This window comes from Corvus kubaryi, unplaced genomic scaffold (assembly GCF_017639235.1).
Source record: "Corvus kubaryi isolate FWS band 111438036 unplaced genomic scaffold, C.kubaryi_AGA036_p1.0 split1-37355, whole genome shotgun sequence".
NCBI classification, from domain to species: domain Eukaryota; kingdom Metazoa; phylum Chordata; class Aves; order Passeriformes; family Corvidae; genus Corvus; species Corvus kubaryi.
The window spans coordinates 4,405,103-4,421,938 of record NW_024582078.1 but is presented as its reverse complement, the minus strand read 5'-3'; the positions used below and the strand labels follow the sequence as shown (position 1 = coordinate 4,421,938).

Genomic DNA, 16,836 nt, shown 5'->3' with positions numbered 1-16,836 from the left:
CATCACGGCTCGGCACGGCCCCGCTCGGCTCGGCACGGCCCCCCGTTCCCGCTCCGCCCTCGGCAGGCGGCCCCGGACGGGGCGGTGCCGGAGCCGCGGCGGGGCCGGAGCTGGAGACGGGATCGGGAGTGGGACGGGGCAGCGGCGGAGAGAGGTGCGGGGTCTGGGGGAGCCGAGCGGGGCGGGGGGCACTGTTGGGGCTGCGGGGGACTGGGGTCTGTGCCGGAGGGGGGCAGCAGCTGGGGAGTGGGGATACTGGTGGGGTGGGGGGTATTGGTAAGGAGTGGGGTCAGAGCTGGGATCTGGGGGAACTGAGGTCTGGATTACTGGTTGTGATGGGGTCTAAGTTACTCGTGGAGTCTGGGGAAACAGCTTTGTGGCTACTGGTGGTGCTTGGAAGAACTGGGATCAGGTTTTACTGGTAGGGTTTGGAGGGATTGAGATCTGGGGTTACTAGTGGGATGTGGGGTTAGCAGTTCTGGTAAGGTGTAGGCTCAAAGGTGGGGTCTGGGATTACTGGGGTCTGGGGTCAGTGCAGGGCTGGGGTCCGGGCACTGCTGGGGGAATGGGGCATAGGGTGGGTGGCCCAGCTGAGCTGAGTGGGGCGCAGCAGAACAGGGTGGGGTGGGTGCGCCTGGGATGGGGTGGGGGTCCCTGAGTGTGGTGAGGGATGGGTCAGCTGCACCTCAGTTACTGCAGGTTGTCATCCCTTGAGGGTGGCCTTAGGCTATGGATCCCAACTTGCGGTTGTCTCCCAGGCAGTGCCTGACCTGGGATGAAAGCCTGGGGGCTGCTGCCCCATCCCACATCCCTCCCCACAGCCTGCACCCCAGCAATGTCCTCATGCACAGCCATGCTCATGGAGTGGCCACTCTGTGTTTTCTTCAGAAAAAGGAAAAAAGTTTCCTTTGCTTACTGCTGAGCTCATTCTTAAACATTTATGTTAGGGGGGCTTGCGTGGAGGGGAAATAATTGTGTAATGTCTTAGGAGCAGGGGAGCATTCCAAAAGCATGACTGCGTGGCCTTTTCCAGCACTAGCAGTCTGGCAGCCAAGTCTCCCAGTGGCCGCCAACCCCCCTAAACCCAGCCCCAGCCTCTCAACACCCCCCTGAGAACGGGGGTGTGATCCGTGGGTTGCATCTGCATGGGGTGGGCTGGGAGCAGGGCCCTGGCTGAGCCCCCCAAGCTATCATCCCTGGGAAAGTGTTCCAGTCGGGAAACTGGAGACTGGAGGTAGCGGTTTGTCTGGCTGTGTGTCATGGAGACCAGTTGGATTTTGTTTCTATTTTGCCAAGTGCTTTTTGTGTCCAAACAGTTTCGGTTTAAGTCCAGCTCCTCCTCCTCAGCTCAGGTAGAGACTGCATGGGATTTTGTGGACTTTCACTTGAATCCATGTTCCTGACAGCTACAGCTTCTCCAGGGAAACATATAAGTGGAAAATAAGCCAAGTCACTGTCTTCCAACAGGTTATCAGGAGCGTTTAACCAGGCTCACCTCCCAACTTGCCGTTTGCACTGGAGAGGCGTATTGACATGAAAAGTAAGGAATTGTATTAGCAAATATTGATTGGTGCTGGGGCAGTCAGGCGTTGCACAAGTACAGGCATCTGCTGAGACTGTGGCATGTTATTTGGAGCTTTCAGCAAGACACTTGCTCTACCATGAGGCTGGGAAGGCTGTCACTACTGCAGGCGGTAAAATAAGAACATGGCATGATGTCCTTTGGAAAAGGAGGTAAGGGCAGGCAGCTTTTCCCACAAAGCTCAAACGCTTGTGGTTTGAGCTTTGTTTAGGCTTTCAAACTCTTCTGTTCCAAGTTCCTTTCTCTGTTTTGCTTGTGGATGTTTTTTGTGGGATTTAGCAATGAAAATGAGCCAGCCTGGACACTCTGATCCGGGTCTGGGTCTGGACAATTGCCCTTTGCTGCTGGAGTGTATGTTAAGCCCAGCCTGCCTAGTTGTGCCCAAGGAATATCTCAAAAAAAAAAAAGGGTAGGGTCTAAACTTGAGCACTGGTTCAGCTCCTGTTTTGATGATCACTTGTTGTTTGGATATGGCAGGTCTGGAGGTCTGAGGAAGGTTTCAGGCAGCTCTGTCAGTGGTAAATACAGACATTTTCCTTGGCACCGGGTAGTTTCGGCAGCAGAGGCAGGCGGGATGGCAGGCGAGCCAGGAGGCTTGGAGCAGCGGGTGCTGGTGGTGCTGGTGTGGGTCAGCCCTGGGTGGCAGCGATGGCTGTTGGCCTGGGCAAGGGCTGGGGACTGCTCTGTGCTGCACAAACTGCACAGCTCAGCCAGCCCAGGGGCTGGATGAGCATGAAATTGCAGGTGCTGCTTTGCCAAAGCCAGTGCCACTTGGATGGTCTCGAGCTGCAATCTGCCCAGGAGCTCAAGCTCTGCCCTGCCCATTGCATTTCCCCTTAGCATCGCTGTTTACTTCCAGCCCTTTTTGGAATTTTTTTCTACCTTTCAACCTTAATGATTCTATGATTCTGTAGTAAGAGTCCCTCTGGTACTTGCAACAGTGGCCAAGACACTTGTCCTGTATTACCTTGGCCATGGTTTAGGTGTCTCAGCAAATGAAATTCCCCACAGTGGGCATTCCTGTGGGGTTTTAATTTGGAAGTCTACTTACATTATCATTGTACTAGTGAGTCCAAACTGCACAAACCGTTTCTGTAGTGGAACTGCCCCACAGCACTGGGGGTATCCGTGTGGGGGGTGTCCCTGCCAAGGGGCTGCTCCCAGCACAACTCTTTCCCCCCCAGCCCTGGCCAGACTTCAGAGCTGTGCCTCTGGCCAGGGCTGTGATCCCTGGTGTGACCGGTCTGACTGGGGTGGGGCCGTCAGCAGCACTTGGGAATTTCTGCTTTAGAACAAAACCCGTCTGTTACCTCTAGGAACTTGAGTCTGGCCAAGGAGGTTCATTGAAACATTTCTGTCCCTGGTTGGAGTCCTTCAAAGCGTTAACATCTTTCTCTGCAATTCCTGAGTCTCCATAGCAGACACTGGATGATGGACACATCCTGCTGCCAGAGGAGTTCCCCATATCCTGCTCAGCAGGAACATTTTGAGGCACAAAGCTGGGAGAGACCACTAAGGGCTGCCCTGGAGCCTGGCTGATTTTATGGTGATGGCTTTAGAATAGTTGCTTGGAAAGTAGAACAGAGCAATTTGGGGTCATGTTGCAGCTTTTTGGGGAGCTGAAGGAGATGCCTGCTCAGGACTCAGCTGGTGCTGGCAGTGGTGGCACAGACTAAACCCACAGTCATCTCTGTGTGGGCCCAGTGTGCCCGCAGCAGCAGGTGCAGGGATGGGCATGGGAGCCCTGTGGGGTTTGGCAGTGGGAAATGCTGGCACACGGTTGCTGCTCCCTTTTTTTATCTCCATGGATGAGCAGGAGGCATCTCCAGTGGGATCACGTGAGTGCTGCTCACACCCGAGAGCTGCCAGTTTGGATTGCCAGTGTGGGCTGGACAGCCTTGGCTGCAATTTGGGGTGGTTGGCACTTGGCAGAGTTTAAGATCTCAGTTTCCATGTCTGTTGTTGATGACTGTGTGCTTTTAATCATTTGGCCTGATGGCAGTTGTAGTAAAGCTGTCCTCAGATTATCATAGAATCCCAAAATGGTTTGGGTTGGAAGGGACCTTAAAGCTGATCTTGTTCCACCCCCTGCTCTGGGCAGGAGCCTCTTCCACTGTCCCAGGCTGCTCCAGGCTGTGTCCAGCCTGGCCTTGAGCACTTCCAGAGATGGGGCAGTCACAGCTTCTCTAGGCAGCTTGTGCCAGGGCCTCACCATCCTCTCAGGGAACAATTTCTTCTGGAAGGGGCTCTAAGGTCTCCACAGAGCCTTCTCTTCTCCAGGCTGAACACCCCCAGCTCTCCCAGGCTGGCTCTAGAGCAGAGGGGCTCCAGCTCCATGGCCTCGCTCCAGTGGCTCTGTTCTCCCTGTGTTGGGCCCCAGGGCTGGAGGCAGCTCTGCAGGTGGGGTCTCATCTGAGCGGGGAAGAGGGGCAGAATTCCCCCCTCCTGTGCTGCTCATGCTGTGGGATCAGCCCAGCACATGGGGGCATTTCTGGGCTGCCAGTGGACACTGCTGTGTCGTGTTGAGCTTCTCATCCACCGGCACCCCCAAGTCCTTCTCCTCAGGACTGCTTTCAGGTCATTCTTCTGCATTTGTACTTGGGATTGCCCTGTTTGTCTTCATGAAATGGTCTTCATGTTTTCCACTCTTTTTATCTGCTCATAATCTGGCAACAGTGCAAAGACCTTTGCATCAGACTCCTCATCCCACAGACTGGCCTTATCCTGCTGAGCAACAGAGCATCCCCTGGCAAAGAAGCTCACCACTGCTGGAACGGAGAGCTGCTGGCATCTGCTATTGATGCTGTGCCAGCCGCTGGGTCCAGGGCATGGATGGGGGCACCCAGCCGACCCCTGAGGCTCACAGCTCTTCCAGCCTTCTTGCCCTGCTCACCTTTGCACACCAGCTCTGGATTAGTAATGGGCTATTTCTGGATGGCTCTCCTGAGTAATGGAATGAATTGTGCTGAGATTTTGGGTGGGGACAGTGCCTCTGCCCTCTGAGTCACCACTCGGCATCACGCCGGGCTTGGGAGCTGCTGGGGCCCAGAGCCGTCCCGGGTCAGGGAGGATGTTGGAGGCCGTGGGAAGGAGCTCTGGGTGCGGTGACTGTGCTCAGTTTGGGGCGTCTGCCATGCCCCTTGTGGGGCAGTGTATGGGCAAGGCAGCATTTGGGCAGGAGCAGTGCCACTCTGGTTGGTTTTGGTTTCAATCCAGTGTCTGCAGACTGGGCACAGGGAGATCCTGGTGTCTGTCTGGGAGCGGGTGTTTGTGTCCTTGGGCATCTGCTGCTCCTTACGCTGCAGATGTTGTCGTCTGCGTGGTGGTGTGAGTTAGATTTGGCACGGTCCAAACTGCCTTTCCTCTTGGAGATACGGAGCCACAAAGTGGTATATCATGTTTTGCTGTGGGCAAAGAAGCTCTGTGTCCAAGTAAACCGGCTTTTTTCTCCCTGAGTTCTCCTTTTTCTGTGCTGTGGACATGCTGCTGGAGAGAGGATGAGCCGTTGATCAGACAAGAAGGATGGTTTGCAACAAGGATTGGACTTGTGCATCTTGGAGATCTTTTCCAGCTTTAGTGATCCTGTGATTCCAAGGGTGATGCATTTCTGTGTCAGGGATGTGCTGTCCTCGAGAGCTTTCTTTCCTCAAGTGGGCAGGAGCCAGCAGATTCTTCCAGCCCTTGTATCTGCCTCCATGACACAAACTCTGTCTCCTTGGGTGAGCTCCTGGCCAGCTGCCCCTGTGTGGAACTTTGGGTGTGCCTGGCCCAGCTGGGAGGAGCAGCAGGGCATGAGGAATAGGGACAGGAGCTAAAAAGTTTCCCCGGTCCCTAAAAGGGACCCTTTGGAGCACCTTTTTTCTTTTTTTCTCCAACTTCAGTGTTGCACAAATGTGCTCACCTTCCTGTAGACATGCTGCTCCACTGGGATGTGTGCCTGACACCAAGGCTCCCAGCTGAGGAATGTCACATCCTCCCGGATGCAGCCGTTGATTCTCACTCTTCTCACCTTACAAGTGCCAGCTTTCTATTTTTATTGACAGCTCCAGAGCACTCGGTAGCCATGAACCATTCCTGCCTCAGCTTGTGAGCCAAAATGCTAGGAATCTACAAAGATCCATGGCTACAGCAGGGTCTGGTCTGGGGATGGGTGAAAACTCTCTCTCTTTTGCCCAAACCATTGGGCAGTTTGAATTGTGAAGCTGGGGTGGTTCCCCAGGGTTTGTGTGGGGTGACCTGCCAGGCATGTCGATGAGACAAGTAGCTCTGCAGCCCGCCTTTGGAATGCCAGTCAGCCATTCAGGCTCATTTCTTAATCCTCCACTTGCAGCTAATTATGATGCAGCCGGACTCCTGTTTTACCCTTCTCCTCCCTTTTCTGTTGGCACAGGGTGAGGGTGGGATCGCCAGGGCAGGGACAGATGCCTTTGTTAAGGCTTGGTATCAGTGCCCTGGTTAAAGGCCAGGCTTGTGATATTCTGGCCTTCCCAGGGTGATCCCAGTGATCCTGGAGTGATCTCAGCATGATCCACTCCCACAGCTTGCACTCAATGCGTCAGCATTGATGTGTGTGTGTCCTTCCCACAGGGTTATTTCCTGTGAACCTTCCCCAGGCTCCTAGCATGAATGGCTCCTTCCCATCCTCCTGCCTGGGCAGAGGGTTTGGAGAGGGACAGGCCTGAGGGGGGAAGCATGAAACATCCCTGCCTTCAGGAGAGGTTTCCTGGTCACCTGTAATTTCCCCCAGAGCAGTGTGAATTTTCAGGGATTAAACCCTGACATGTCAGCCTGCCATCATCCCTGCCAGGATCTCTGCAGGGACAGGGAGCTGGTGATGTGCTGAAGGCATGTAAGGAGTGGGTCAGGCTCTGGACTGGGAATCTGGAGATGGAAAAAAGATTTTGGTCACAAGGTTGGGATGGGATGTGATCCCACTAGGGCTGATTTTCTCATGTCTCATTCAGATGCTGTGCCAGGCGTTTTGTGGCATTGTTCTGGCTGGTTCCCAGGCTCGGCTGTAAACCTCTTTTGAAACGGAGGGATGCAAAGGCATAGTTTTCCTTGCAGAACTGCATCCTTTTTCCTTGGGGCAGAAAGTCGCCTGCTTTGTCATGGGGTTTCAGCTCTGTTTGCTGAGTGATGCCTGGCAGCTTCTCCCACCACCAGGGCCAGCGTCGGCTCTCTTGGTTCCATGGCAAAGGCTCCTTTGTCAGATGGGCTGGGATGGGGCCAGCCCGGTGCCAGGTGCCAGGCACACAGGTCCTGTTTGTCCAGACCTCCAAGAGCTTGGCTTAGTGTGTTCCAGCTGCTGATCAGATTATTTGGGGGCTGGTGAGCGTGCCGGGGTGAAACTTGGAGCACAGTTTCTGCCCTGAAGAATTTATAATTTAAAATAAACCCAGCATGTGTGTGGAACTCCGAGGTTGTCTAAAATCCCAGTTACCTGGGTGGTGACTCAGCAAAGCCAAGGGAGGGTTGGATGTCTGGGGAAGGCAGAGTGGTTTATCGCCTCGCATAAGGTCCCTGCGTGCAGCCACCAGCGCTGACCACGTCTGGGACGGTTCTCCCAGCCACAGCAGCAGTGCTGGGTATAAATGGTTCTAGTCAGGCCAGTTCTTGTGATGCCCATGAGCTGATGTGTGCGGGAGCTGGAGGGGTGTCTGGCAGAAGGTTGGGGGAGCATGTGTCCTGTCACTGGCTACTCACAGTGGGATGTGCCCAGCTGCTTGTGTCTGGTATCTCCCAGGCTGTCATGCACAGGAATTTGGGGGGCCAGGAGCATGAACTGCCCATGCTGCTCTGTCCTGCTCAACTGCTCCTGTCCCCACAGCGATGGCGGCCATCAGGAAGAAGCTGGTGATTGTGGGAGATGGTGCCTGCGGAAAGACGTGTCTGCTGATTGTGTTCAGCAAAGACCAGTTCCCCGAGGTCTACGTGCCCACTGTGTTCGAGAACTACATTGCTGACATTGAGGTGGATGGGAAGCAGGTAAGGGCCATTGCCATTTCCATGCCCTTGCTCCGTGGTCCCGTGCTGGCAGTGCCACCGCCCAGTGCTGTTGCTAGGATTGGTCTGTGTGCTCGGATGCACCTGCACAGAGGAGCCCCATGGCTCCAGCATTTCTGGGTCACCCTGAACCTGCCCTAGTTTGAGGAAGAGCACAGCTATACCTGAGGAAGATCAATCTGTCACTCCTGGCCTGCAGAGCCACTGAGGCATGTCCCTGTCCTCTCTCAGGTGGAGCTGGCCCTGTGGGACACAGCAGGACAGGAGGACTATGACAGGCTGCGACCCCTCTCATACCCGGACACAGACGTAATCCTCATGTGCTTTTCCATCGACAGCCCGGATAGCCTTGGTAGGGACCGGGGATTGAGGGGGGACCTGGGTGCTGCTACTGAACCCCCTGGGGTCTGGGAAGCCCCCATGCTGCCCCTCGAGGATGCCAGAGCTTTCCCTTCATCCCCTGATTTTGTGTGCACTTCAGGGAAATGCTGGGAACTTGCTGACTGGGTGGAGGTGATGGGAGAGGAGGATGCTGTGGGGAGAGTTCTCCCTGCTCCAACGGGAAAAGCTTGGGGCTGGTTTCTGTGAGGAGGCTGTGGGGCAGCAGCCCCTCAGCTCATAGGATTGCATGTGTGCTTGTTGAAGAGAACATCCCTGAGAAGTGGACACCAGAGGTGAAGCACTTCTGCCCCAATGTGCCCATCATCCTGGTGGGGAACAAGAAGGACCTGCGGAACGATGAGCACACGCGGCGGGAGCTGGCCAAGATGAAGCAGGTGGGGACAGCCCTGGGTCCCCCAGCCAGCAACCCGCCTCTGCCCATACCAGATCCTGCTGGACGGGCTGGATGCCCCAAGGGCAGTTGCTGTTGTGTTCTGGCAATGTTTCCAAACCCTGTTTTTATTGCTCTGTAGGAGCCGGTGAAGCCAGAGGAGGGGAGGGACATGGCCAACAGGATCAATGCCTTTGGCTACCTTGAGTGCTCGGCCAAGACGAAGGAGGGGGTGCGGGAGGTGTTCGAGATGGCCACCCGCGCTGGCCTGCAGGTCCGGAAGAACAAGAAGCGCAGAGGCTGCCCGCTGCTGTGAGCGGCCCCAGCTGGCACCTGCACTGGCACCTGGCTGCCCTGCCGGGGAGGGAGTGCTGGCAGACAGCCCAGGCAGGACCTCATGGTGCCACTACCTGCCCTGAACCCTTTGCACCAGAGCTGCCGCCCGTGCTCGCGGGGTGTCCGTGCGACATTCCGGGGCCATGAGGGGCCAGTGCCTTCAGTGCCTGCTGCTCTGCATGGGCCGGGTGTTTGTGTTGCTCCCCACATCACCCCGTTCTGTACCGAGCTCCCTGGTTTTGCCTTTCCCATGGGAATTGCTGCGGTGTTCACTCTCCTTCCCAAGCTCTGGGCAGGTGCCACAGAAGCAGGAGGTGCCGGTCACAGCTCACGTGTGGGGTGTGCCAGGCCCTCGGTGTGCTCTGCCTGCTCTCCTTGGCCGTGCAGGCAGCACACACCAGTGTTACAGACTTGCCTGGGCAGCTTTAGCCTGTCTGTGAGCAGAGCTGGGCTCAGCTGCTGCCAGGAGCTCTCCTCCCGGGACGTGTGCCCAGCTCTGCCGGTATCGCTGCCGCCGAGTCTGCCTCGGTCACCGACTTGGCAGCAGCAACCGAACTGCGTGATTGGGAGAATAAATGCAAACCAGTATTTTAGTAATTGTAACTTTGCCTGTGTGTTCTTTTGGCTCTCCTTCGTGCCCCTCGCTGCTCCAGGCTCCTGCCTGGGGATCGGGGCCTTGTGCTGCAGGGTGGGGACTTGCCTGGCCCCCAGCCCCTCTTGCTTCAGCTGCTGGTGGAGGATCAGGGCTCAGTACCCTGTGCTTGCTGAAGAGCCAGGAAGCACCTTATGTGGGAAGGGCCAGGCAGGAGCTTCCCAGCTGTACCCAGTCCCTGGGTGATGGGCACTGCTGTCACTGCTGGAGCCATGCTGCCTCTGGAGCAGGTGGGGACAGGGCTGCAGTGAGCCTGATGCTGCTCTGGAAGCCCTGTCTGTGGTAGCAAGGCCCATCCAGGACCCAACAATACACTGCTTTTCTCTAAACATTTATTCCAGGGAAACAAAGTGCCTGCACAGCCATGCCAGCTCTCAGGCCAGGCAGCTGCCCAGTGGAGAACCGAGCCAGCCTGCCCCAGGCCAGGTCCTGGCTGCCCAAGTCACCCATCACAGCAGCACTGAGCTCCCCTGTGCACCCAGTGATGCTCTTTGGAGGCCAGTCTCCAGGCTTAAGCCTTTCACTGAATGGTGAGACCAGTCACAAAGAATTGTTTTGCCACAGCCATGTCAAAAAATGATTAAAATGGAGAGTGATCAGTCTGATGCTGGTGTGAGCCTCGTGGCTGGCAGCAAAGGCTGGCAACACCCTCTGGTCCGGTGGGTTCAGCCCCATCTCCACAGGGATGCATGGAGCAGCCTGGGACTGAGACAGGAGGAGCAGGAGCTGCTGCAGGCCAGGGACAGGCTGAGGGGGATGCAGCTTCGTGGGGCTTCTCCTCCTTTCCCAGGTGGGTTTCCTGCAGAGAAACCTCATGGCAGAGCTGGCCCCTGACTTTGAAAGGGAGACATGCAAGCCCTAAGCAAAAACCCACTGTAAGCCCTGTTGCACTGGGGCAGGAGAAGCCTCCCAGTGCTCCAGCTGTAACCCTGGCCATGCTGCTGCCCCAGGGTGCTGGCACGGCATGACCAGCAGCCTGCTGCTGTCGGGGCCCCGCTGGCAGTGCCCAGCTCTGCTCACCCGGGTACTAAACGTTGAGCTGCAGCACGTGGAGGTCGTCAGCGAGTCTGTCCTCAGCTGTGCTCTCATCCTCGTAGGGGTATCCTGTGTAGCCGCCCTCTTCCTTGCAGTACCTGAGGAACCTGCAAGTGCAGAGGCAGGGGAGCGTGGGCACAGGGGGCACCGGCCTCACTGCTCCATGGCAGCGGGCATGGCCAGGCAGCAGGAAAGGGCACATCCTGGTGAGCACTGTCTGTGGCAGGGGCCAGAGCAGCTCACCTGTGCCAGTGGTGGTCCTTGCTGAGCACAGCCGGATTGCCCACCACGATCAACAGAGCCTTGGCCCTGGTGATGGCCACGTTAAGCCTCTGAAGAGGACAAGCAAGAGGGATTTACCTGGCTGCAGCACCTCTCATCCTCTCCCAGCTCCACCTGGGTGCAGGCAGCTCTGGTGTGGCACTGAGCACCCAGAGCAGCTCTACCTGCCTGTGAGAACCAGAGGGAAGAAGGGGATGCCCAGGAAGACGGGTCTGCCTGGGGCAATGTGGTACCTTGGGGTTCTTGAGGAAGCCCAGCCTGAAGGTCTGGTCGAACTGGAGGTATGTGCTGCAGCTGCGCACGGTGGAGATGAGGATCACATGCCGCTCCTGGCCCTGGAACTCCTCCACAGAGCCCACCTGGGGAAGGGACAGCAGATATGGGGCCAGAAGCAACCCTGGGCTGGGGCTGGCAGGGCTCCCTCCTCCTGTGGCAGGGTGTGCTCCTCTCCCCTCCATGCTCAGGACCTACCTTCAACTGGCTGATGTCCGGCAGCTTCTGCAGATCCGGATCCAGGGAGGTGATGGCTTTCCGGATCTTCTCTACCTGAGCGGAGGCATGTGGCAAAATCCAGCCACCATAGGGCCATCCTTGTGCCAGCCCTGGGGCTGCCCGTCCGTCCCAGTGTTCCCTGTCCCTTGGGGAGGTCTCTGCCTATGCCCTGCCTGCAGAGCTGTGTCCCTCACCTGCTTCCTGTAGGGAGAAATGATGCCGATCTCCTTGGGGGACACAGTGGGGCAGCTTCCCTTGCCCTGGCTCTGCAGCAGCTTCTTGAGGTAGTGGACCAGGACCTCAATTTCAGCCGTGTTGAAGAATGAGGGGCTCTTGGCTTCTCTCTGGTCTTCCCCACAAACCCCATGGAAGATGATGGGGAAGCCCTGGGGATGGAGAACATTTGGCTCTGCTCTTCTTGTGCCTTAGGGATATCCCCTGGGCCAGTCCCTGCTGCGCCCCTCACCTTTTTGGGAAGCTCCTCCCAGGTACAATACAGATTCTGGATGTCAAGCCCGTTGCTCTTGCACACCTTCAGCTCGTTGTCATAGAAGAGTTCGTTGGGGATCCTCAGAATGGCCTCGTGGGACCTGGCAGAGGCAGGACAGTGCCTGGGGTGGGTGCCCTGTGGGTCCAGAACCCTCTCAGACACTGTGCAACCAGGACAGCAGGGGCACTCCCATCTCCCACACCAGCCGGGCCACTACGAGGCTCTGGGGGACAAATCCTGGAGAGCCACATTCACCAATCTTGACTGGCTCAATCCCTTCCTGCACCATCCCTGTCCCCACCTGTAGTTCCAGAGCAGTTTGGTGATGAACTGTGGGTCGTATCCTCCGCTCGACTTCTTGTACAGGGGGTTGTGCAGCATCAGCCTCTCCAGCAATGAGGTGCCTGTGCCCAGTGACAGCCTGTGGCTCCCCGCAAGGCCACTCAGCCCCTGTGGGGTGCCTGCAGCACTCCCAACCCCTCTCCCTACTCACCCAAACCATGCTGGATGGCCAGTGGTGAGGTCAGGACAGGGCCCAGCTGCTTGGGGTCTCCTGCCAGCACCAGCTGCCCCCCATTGGGGTTGGTCTCCTGGTCCATGGGAGCCAGGAGCCCTGGGAACAGGAAGATCTCAGTGGAGAATGGGAGGGACTCCAGGCCATGCAGAGATGCTGGTCCTTGAGACAGCAGCCGGGCACCACTCACCCGCGATGGCGACCACGCTCTCTGGCTCTACCGCATGGCCGCACTCGTCAATGAAGACATGGGAGAAAAACCCAGGGGGGAAGTTGGCTGACACCAGCCTGGAGGAGAGGTGGAATGAGGCTGTCTCAGCATCCTGCCCCACCTGGCCATCCTTCCTCTCCTACTCTTCATCCTCATCCTTCCACAGAGGAGGGATTCCCCTCCTGCTGCCTGCCCTCCTCCAACCCCTCCCCACTGAATCCCAGAGGGACTGCCTTCACAGCCTGGCTGCAAGGCAGCCCTGGGTCCACTTGCCACGGGTGCTGGGCGACAATCCCAGCTCCTCTGACCTTCCTGCTGTCACCAGTGTGGTGATGATGATCCGGTACTGCCTCAGGTGCTCCTTGCTTGGGTACACGTAGCTGCTCTGCTCATCATCCCAGTTGCAGCAGGGCTGGAGCGTGGGCATTGGGTGAGGTCCCACTATCCCAGGGGATGCCAGCCCAGGTGTGCTGTCAGGATTTCAGGTTGGAGGAGCAAGGACTTACCATGATATCAGCGGGCACTTCCCTGTGGTTCCTGGAGCTGGCGATGAGCCTGTAGATGTTCTGAGGGGCAATGTCCTTGATGAGGCACTGGCACAGCAGGTCTGTGGCACTGTTGGAGGGGGCACAGGCCAAGATACGGGCATCCTTGAAGCATGTCCACACCTGGGTAGGAGGAGGAGGTGACAGCATTGAGCCCCATGGGTGAAAGTGGGCAGCAATGCTCAGGGCTGGATTTGGGCACCAGCCACTCACCTGCTTGATGGCCTCCACCATAGTGACCGTTTTGCCAGTGCCAGGGGGGCCAAAGATGAGGTATGGGGCTGGCCGGGACATCCCCGTCACGATGTGGGTCACAGCTCTGCACTGCTCCTCGTTGGTCTCCAGCTTGCGGTTAAACCACCTGTGGGAGCAGAGGCTGCGCTGCCGGAGCCCCATTGCCTCCATCCCCTGCATCCCTCGGGCCCTCCCACCCTGCAGAACTGGGGACTCACCGGGGCTGGAAGGGGCCTGGGAACAGGGACTTGTGGCAGGAGGCAGAGGGGAAGAGGAGGCTGGACAAGCCACGGCGCATGGCCAGGACTGCAGCCCGATGCTGGACCTGCAGTGGCAGCCGGCTGAAGGTGAAGGTCACATCAAACTTCAAGTTGTTCACAAACATCTTCTGCAGCCTGGGAAGGAGTGGTATGAGCAGGGCACGGAGCACTCTCCCATGCCCTCCTGTCCCATTCCAACCTGCTCCCGGCCTTCGGTATCTCTGAGAAAGGCTGCTGGGAGCAGACATCACTCACTTGGAGGAGAAGCCCAGCCTGACCTTCTCCAGTTCCACGCTGTGCACATAGCCCTTGTACCGGATGAGCGGAGAGTGGTCCCGCTCGCTGCTCAGGTGGGCAAAGAGGTGGTCCCCTCTCAGCAGGGACGGGCGGTTCTCGGCCACGCCAGGCACCTGTGCCAGAGGGTCAGTGTGCTGCCAGGCACTCTGGGAGTGCCAGTGTTATGCCAGCACCCCTCAGCCCCCTACGCACATCGAGAACCAGCAGCGCCCTGTCCTGCACCATGGTCACATCCTGCATGTCGTAGCGCCGGATGTCCACCTCCATCTGGATCTCCTCCAGATGCAGCAGCAGCTGGAATTTCTGGTGGTAGTTCTCAGCCTGCAGAGGTGCTTCCAGCAGCGAGCTGAGGGCAGCAGCAATGTCATTGTGTCCCAGGGACAGCTTGGCCCTCAGGGGACACCTCAGCATTGCCCTTGGCACTCACCACATGGCAGCCCAGCTGGAGCTGGCACGAGTGTTGGGTCCGAGCAGGATTGTGTCCTTGAGGCTCTTTGGGTACTGGTAGGTGCCCAGAGGGACTTCCCTCTCCAGTTCATTTTTCAGGGAGCTGGGTGGAGGGCACAGCAGTGCTGCAGGGACTGCATTATGTCCCCAACCCCACTGTCACCAGCCATCGCACAGGGTTGAAGCACTGTCCTGTGGTGTCAGACAGCCAAGGAGCTGAACCTCGTCCTGGCTGGAGAACAGGCTGGGCCCTTCTGCTCAGGATGGCAGCAGGTGACTTCAGCACATACCTGGCAGGGGGGATGCCATCCTCGGTGACGACTGTGACAAGGCGCTGGAGGCTGGCCTCGTAAGGCTGGAAAGGTGCCGAGGGCCCCAGGTCCTTGGCCAGCTGGCTCTCGGCAATGGCAGCAACATAGCGTGAGATGCTGAAGGGGTCATCTGGCTCCTTGGTGAACTCAAAGAACAACACAGCACTGAAGTGCCCATTGCAGGTGGTGAGGCACCGCACCTGGATGGGGTACATACCACCTGCGGGGTGAAGAGGCGAGATCGAGTCCTGTGTCCTCTCTGCAGGGCAGGGCACAGGGCAGGGATGGGATGGGACAATGGGACCCTACCTGGGTGTAACAGCAGGGACTGGCCCTGCATTGCCCCTTGCTCATCAGTGAAGGAGAGCTCCTGTGACTGCTGGCGTGGCTGGAACCGCTGCAGTGTCACCACCTCCGCCCCACAGTTCTGCACCAGGACAGTGACTGTCTGGGGCTCACCTGGCACCACTGGGAAGCGGATGTTCCCATTGCCCTGGTCATAGTCTGAGACGATCTCTATGCCGTGCTTCCCACGAATGAGCTCAGCCCTGTGGGGAGGGAGGGTCAGGCTTTCCCTGCTGGGGCGGGGGATCCAGAGGCCATGCCAAGGCAGGGTGCTGCCAGTCATACCACTGCTTGGCATAGATCTGGGGCATTTGTGGAGTGAAGCTGAGCTGCTGTCCTGAGGCAGATGTGGACATGGACGTCTGTGCATTCGTTCTGGGTCTCCGGTACTGGTCTGCCACCACCACACGCCTCTTCACCTGCAAGGAGCAGCCAGAATTAGCGTGGCCCTGGGATCCTGCTGGGGGCTCCTGAGGAGCCAGTACTGGTGGGCACTGCCACTGCATGAACTCACCTTGAATTTCACCACCTCTCCACGCACCTGCACCTGCTGGGTTGTCTTTAGCGCATACAAGATGCAGGAAAACCTGGGTGTCTTTGTGTCAGTCCTGAGGAGACAAGGGAGAGGGTTTGTATGGGACAGAGTGTGGCTCGGCTGCCATGGGCACAGGCAGCTGAGGTGAGGCAAGTGGGAAGATGAAGCAGGACACTGAGGCTGGGGTGAGGGAGTTCTCAGTGGGTCCCCTCTGCTCCAGGAGAGGACGAAGGACTTTGCCTTCCCATTGGCCTGTGCAAATCTTACATCCCTGCTGGCTGCTCCAGCAATTCCGTGCTGTGCCATTGTTGTTCCAGCTATGCCACAGCCATTCCAGCTGTCTCACTGCATCATTGCCTGTCCCTGACAGCCATGCAGAGCCTGTCCATGCTAGTACTCAGGAGCTGAGCTGGCACAGATAATGGCCCCAGCAGTGATGACTCCCCAGGTACCTCCTCCCAGTCCCACCAGTGCACTGAGCCCTGGCTGTGCCAATGATTAACAGTGGTAATATTGCACAAGGGCCAGTGTGATCGGTGTCAGCAGGGTGAGGTGGGGGAGTGTGGTGGGCAGTGGGTGTCCAAGGCCATCCCCAGGCAGCTGATGGGGGCCCATGGAGCTGGGGATCATCCCAGCAGGGCTTTGGTTAGACAGAGGAGCTTGGAGACCCCAGTGATGCTGGCCAGGCACTGGGGACGCTGGCCCGGGGATTGGGAGATGCTGGTCCGGGAGAATGGGCGATGCTGGCCAGGAGTCCGTCCCGGCTGATGCTGCCCGGGTCTGCCCGAGGGCTCTCACCTGGGCCGGAACTCCTGGTTGTAGATGGTCCGCAGCGTTTCCCGCAGGCTCGCCTGCTCCCGGCCCGTCTCCCGCAGGAACTGCACGAACCGATCCCCCCACAGACTGGCCTCCGCCACGCTGAACCGCGGCATGGTTGAGCCGAGCCGAGCCGAGCCGAGCCGAGATGTGCCGCGTCGAGGTGTGCGAGGTTAAGCCGGGCTGGGCTGGGCTGACCCGGACCTGGGAGCGCAGGAAGAAACGAAAGCGAAAGGGGCCGAGCGGCCGCGGGCCCGCCCGCCTGGCACGGGGGGCTGGAGGGGCTGGGACAGGAACAGCGGAGCCTGCTGTAGAGAAGGCTGGGTGGGAGAAGGGCCAGGAGGCGTGCAGGGAACGAGTCAGTCTAAAGGATGATTAGCTAAAGATTTGGAGAAGGACAAAGAGATAGAAACGCTCTAAAGGCTGGAACATTGGCGGGGAGCTACTTTCAGTGTAACCAAGGAGCAGAAGACTAGCCTTGAGGGAGATAAAAGCTGTGTTGGGTGCAGAGCCTTATCTTGGGCCCTGCTTCAGCTTCACATTCTTGGAATTGCTGCAGCGATTTCCTGGATGGGTCCAGGGCCGCAGCCCACAGCACCTGAGGCCCACACAACTTTTCATCTCCCCTGGGTGCTGCCGCAGGGAGGGGACCCTCTTAACAAACTGTCCTTGAA

General features: G+C 58.0%; 2 protein-coding genes across 5 annotated transcripts; one reads left to right on the top strand and one right to left on the bottom strand.

Moving 5' to 3' along the window:
• Positions 1 to 58: 58 nt before the first annotated feature.
• RHOC (ras homolog family member C) lies at positions 59 to 9,299 on the top strand. 3 transcript variants are annotated; one of them, XM_042013558.1, is made up of 6 exons: positions 74 to 154; positions 1,468 to 1,540; positions 7,413 to 7,570; positions 7,820 to 7,940; positions 8,234 to 8,364; positions 8,503 to 9,299. In XM_042013558.1, exons 2-6 carry the CDS (start codon positions 1,534 to 1,536, stop codon positions 8,674 to 8,676), a joined length of 591 nt encoding a protein of 196 aa, XP_041869492.1. In that variant the 5' UTR covers positions 74 to 154; positions 1,468 to 1,533; the 3' UTR covers positions 8,677 to 9,299. The 3 variants fall into 3 exon arrangements, with proteins under 3 accessions (XP_041869490.1, XP_041869492.1, XP_041869491.1); XM_042013556.1 differs by lacking the exon at positions 1,468 to 1,540 and having other exon boundaries at positions 59 to 154; XM_042013557.1 differs by lacking the exons at positions 74 to 154; positions 1,468 to 1,540 and adding an exon at positions 1,558 to 1,734.
• Positions 9,300 to 9,663: 364 nt separating this feature from the next.
• On the bottom strand, positions 9,664 to 16,759 carry MOV10 (Mov10 RISC complex RNA helicase). Of its 2 annotated transcripts, none has more exons than XM_042013545.1 (22): positions 16,145 to 16,759; positions 15,326 to 15,419; positions 15,097 to 15,230; positions 14,776 to 15,014; positions 14,446 to 14,686; positions 14,136 to 14,258; positions 13,901 to 14,054; positions 13,667 to 13,821; positions 13,370 to 13,546; positions 13,131 to 13,278; positions 12,879 to 13,040; positions 12,681 to 12,784; positions 12,352 to 12,449; positions 12,141 to 12,260; positions 11,949 to 12,051; positions 11,624 to 11,747; positions 11,352 to 11,543; positions 11,137 to 11,211; positions 10,899 to 11,024; positions 10,627 to 10,715; positions 10,369 to 10,490; positions 9,664 to 10,206 (listed from the first exon to the last, which is right to left on the bottom strand). In XM_042013545.1, the coding sequence occupies exons 1-21, from the start codon at positions 16,276 to 16,278 to the stop codon at positions 10,376 to 10,378; spliced, it is 2,907 nt and encodes a 968-aa protein (XP_041869479.1). In that variant the 5' UTR covers positions 16,279 to 16,759; the 3' UTR covers positions 9,664 to 10,206; positions 10,369 to 10,375. The 2 variants fall into 2 exon arrangements, with proteins under 2 accessions (XP_041869479.1, XP_041869478.1); XM_042013544.1 differs by having other exon boundaries at positions 9,664 to 10,147; positions 16,145 to 16,758.
• Between the last annotated feature and the right edge of the window lie 77 nt (positions 16,760 to 16,836).

Coding starts and splice junctions, on each gene's coding strand:
- RHOC (XM_042013557.1), top strand. CDS start 1,713: ATGATGTCCTTTGGAAAAGGAG. Junction 1,735..7,412: donor GATGTCCTTTGGAAAAGGAG/GTAAGGGCAGGC, acceptor CTGTCCCCACAG/CGATGGCGGCCATCAGGAAG. Junction 7,571..7,819: donor TTGAGGTGGATGGGAAGCAG/GTAAGGGCCATT, acceptor GTCCTCTCTCAG/GTGGAGCTGGCCCTGTGGGA.
- MOV10 (XM_042013545.1), bottom strand. CDS start 16,278: ATGCCGCGGTTCAGCGTGGCGGAGGCCAGTCTGTGGGGGGATCGGTTC. Junction 14,055..14,135: donor TCCAGCTGGGCTGCCATGTG/GTGAGTGCCAAG, acceptor TGCTGCCCTCAG/CTCGCTGCTGGAAGCACCTC. Junction 13,547..13,666: donor AGGCTGGGCTTCTCCTCCAA/GTGAGTGATGTC, acceptor ACTCCTTCCCAG/GCTGCAGAAGATGTTTGTGA.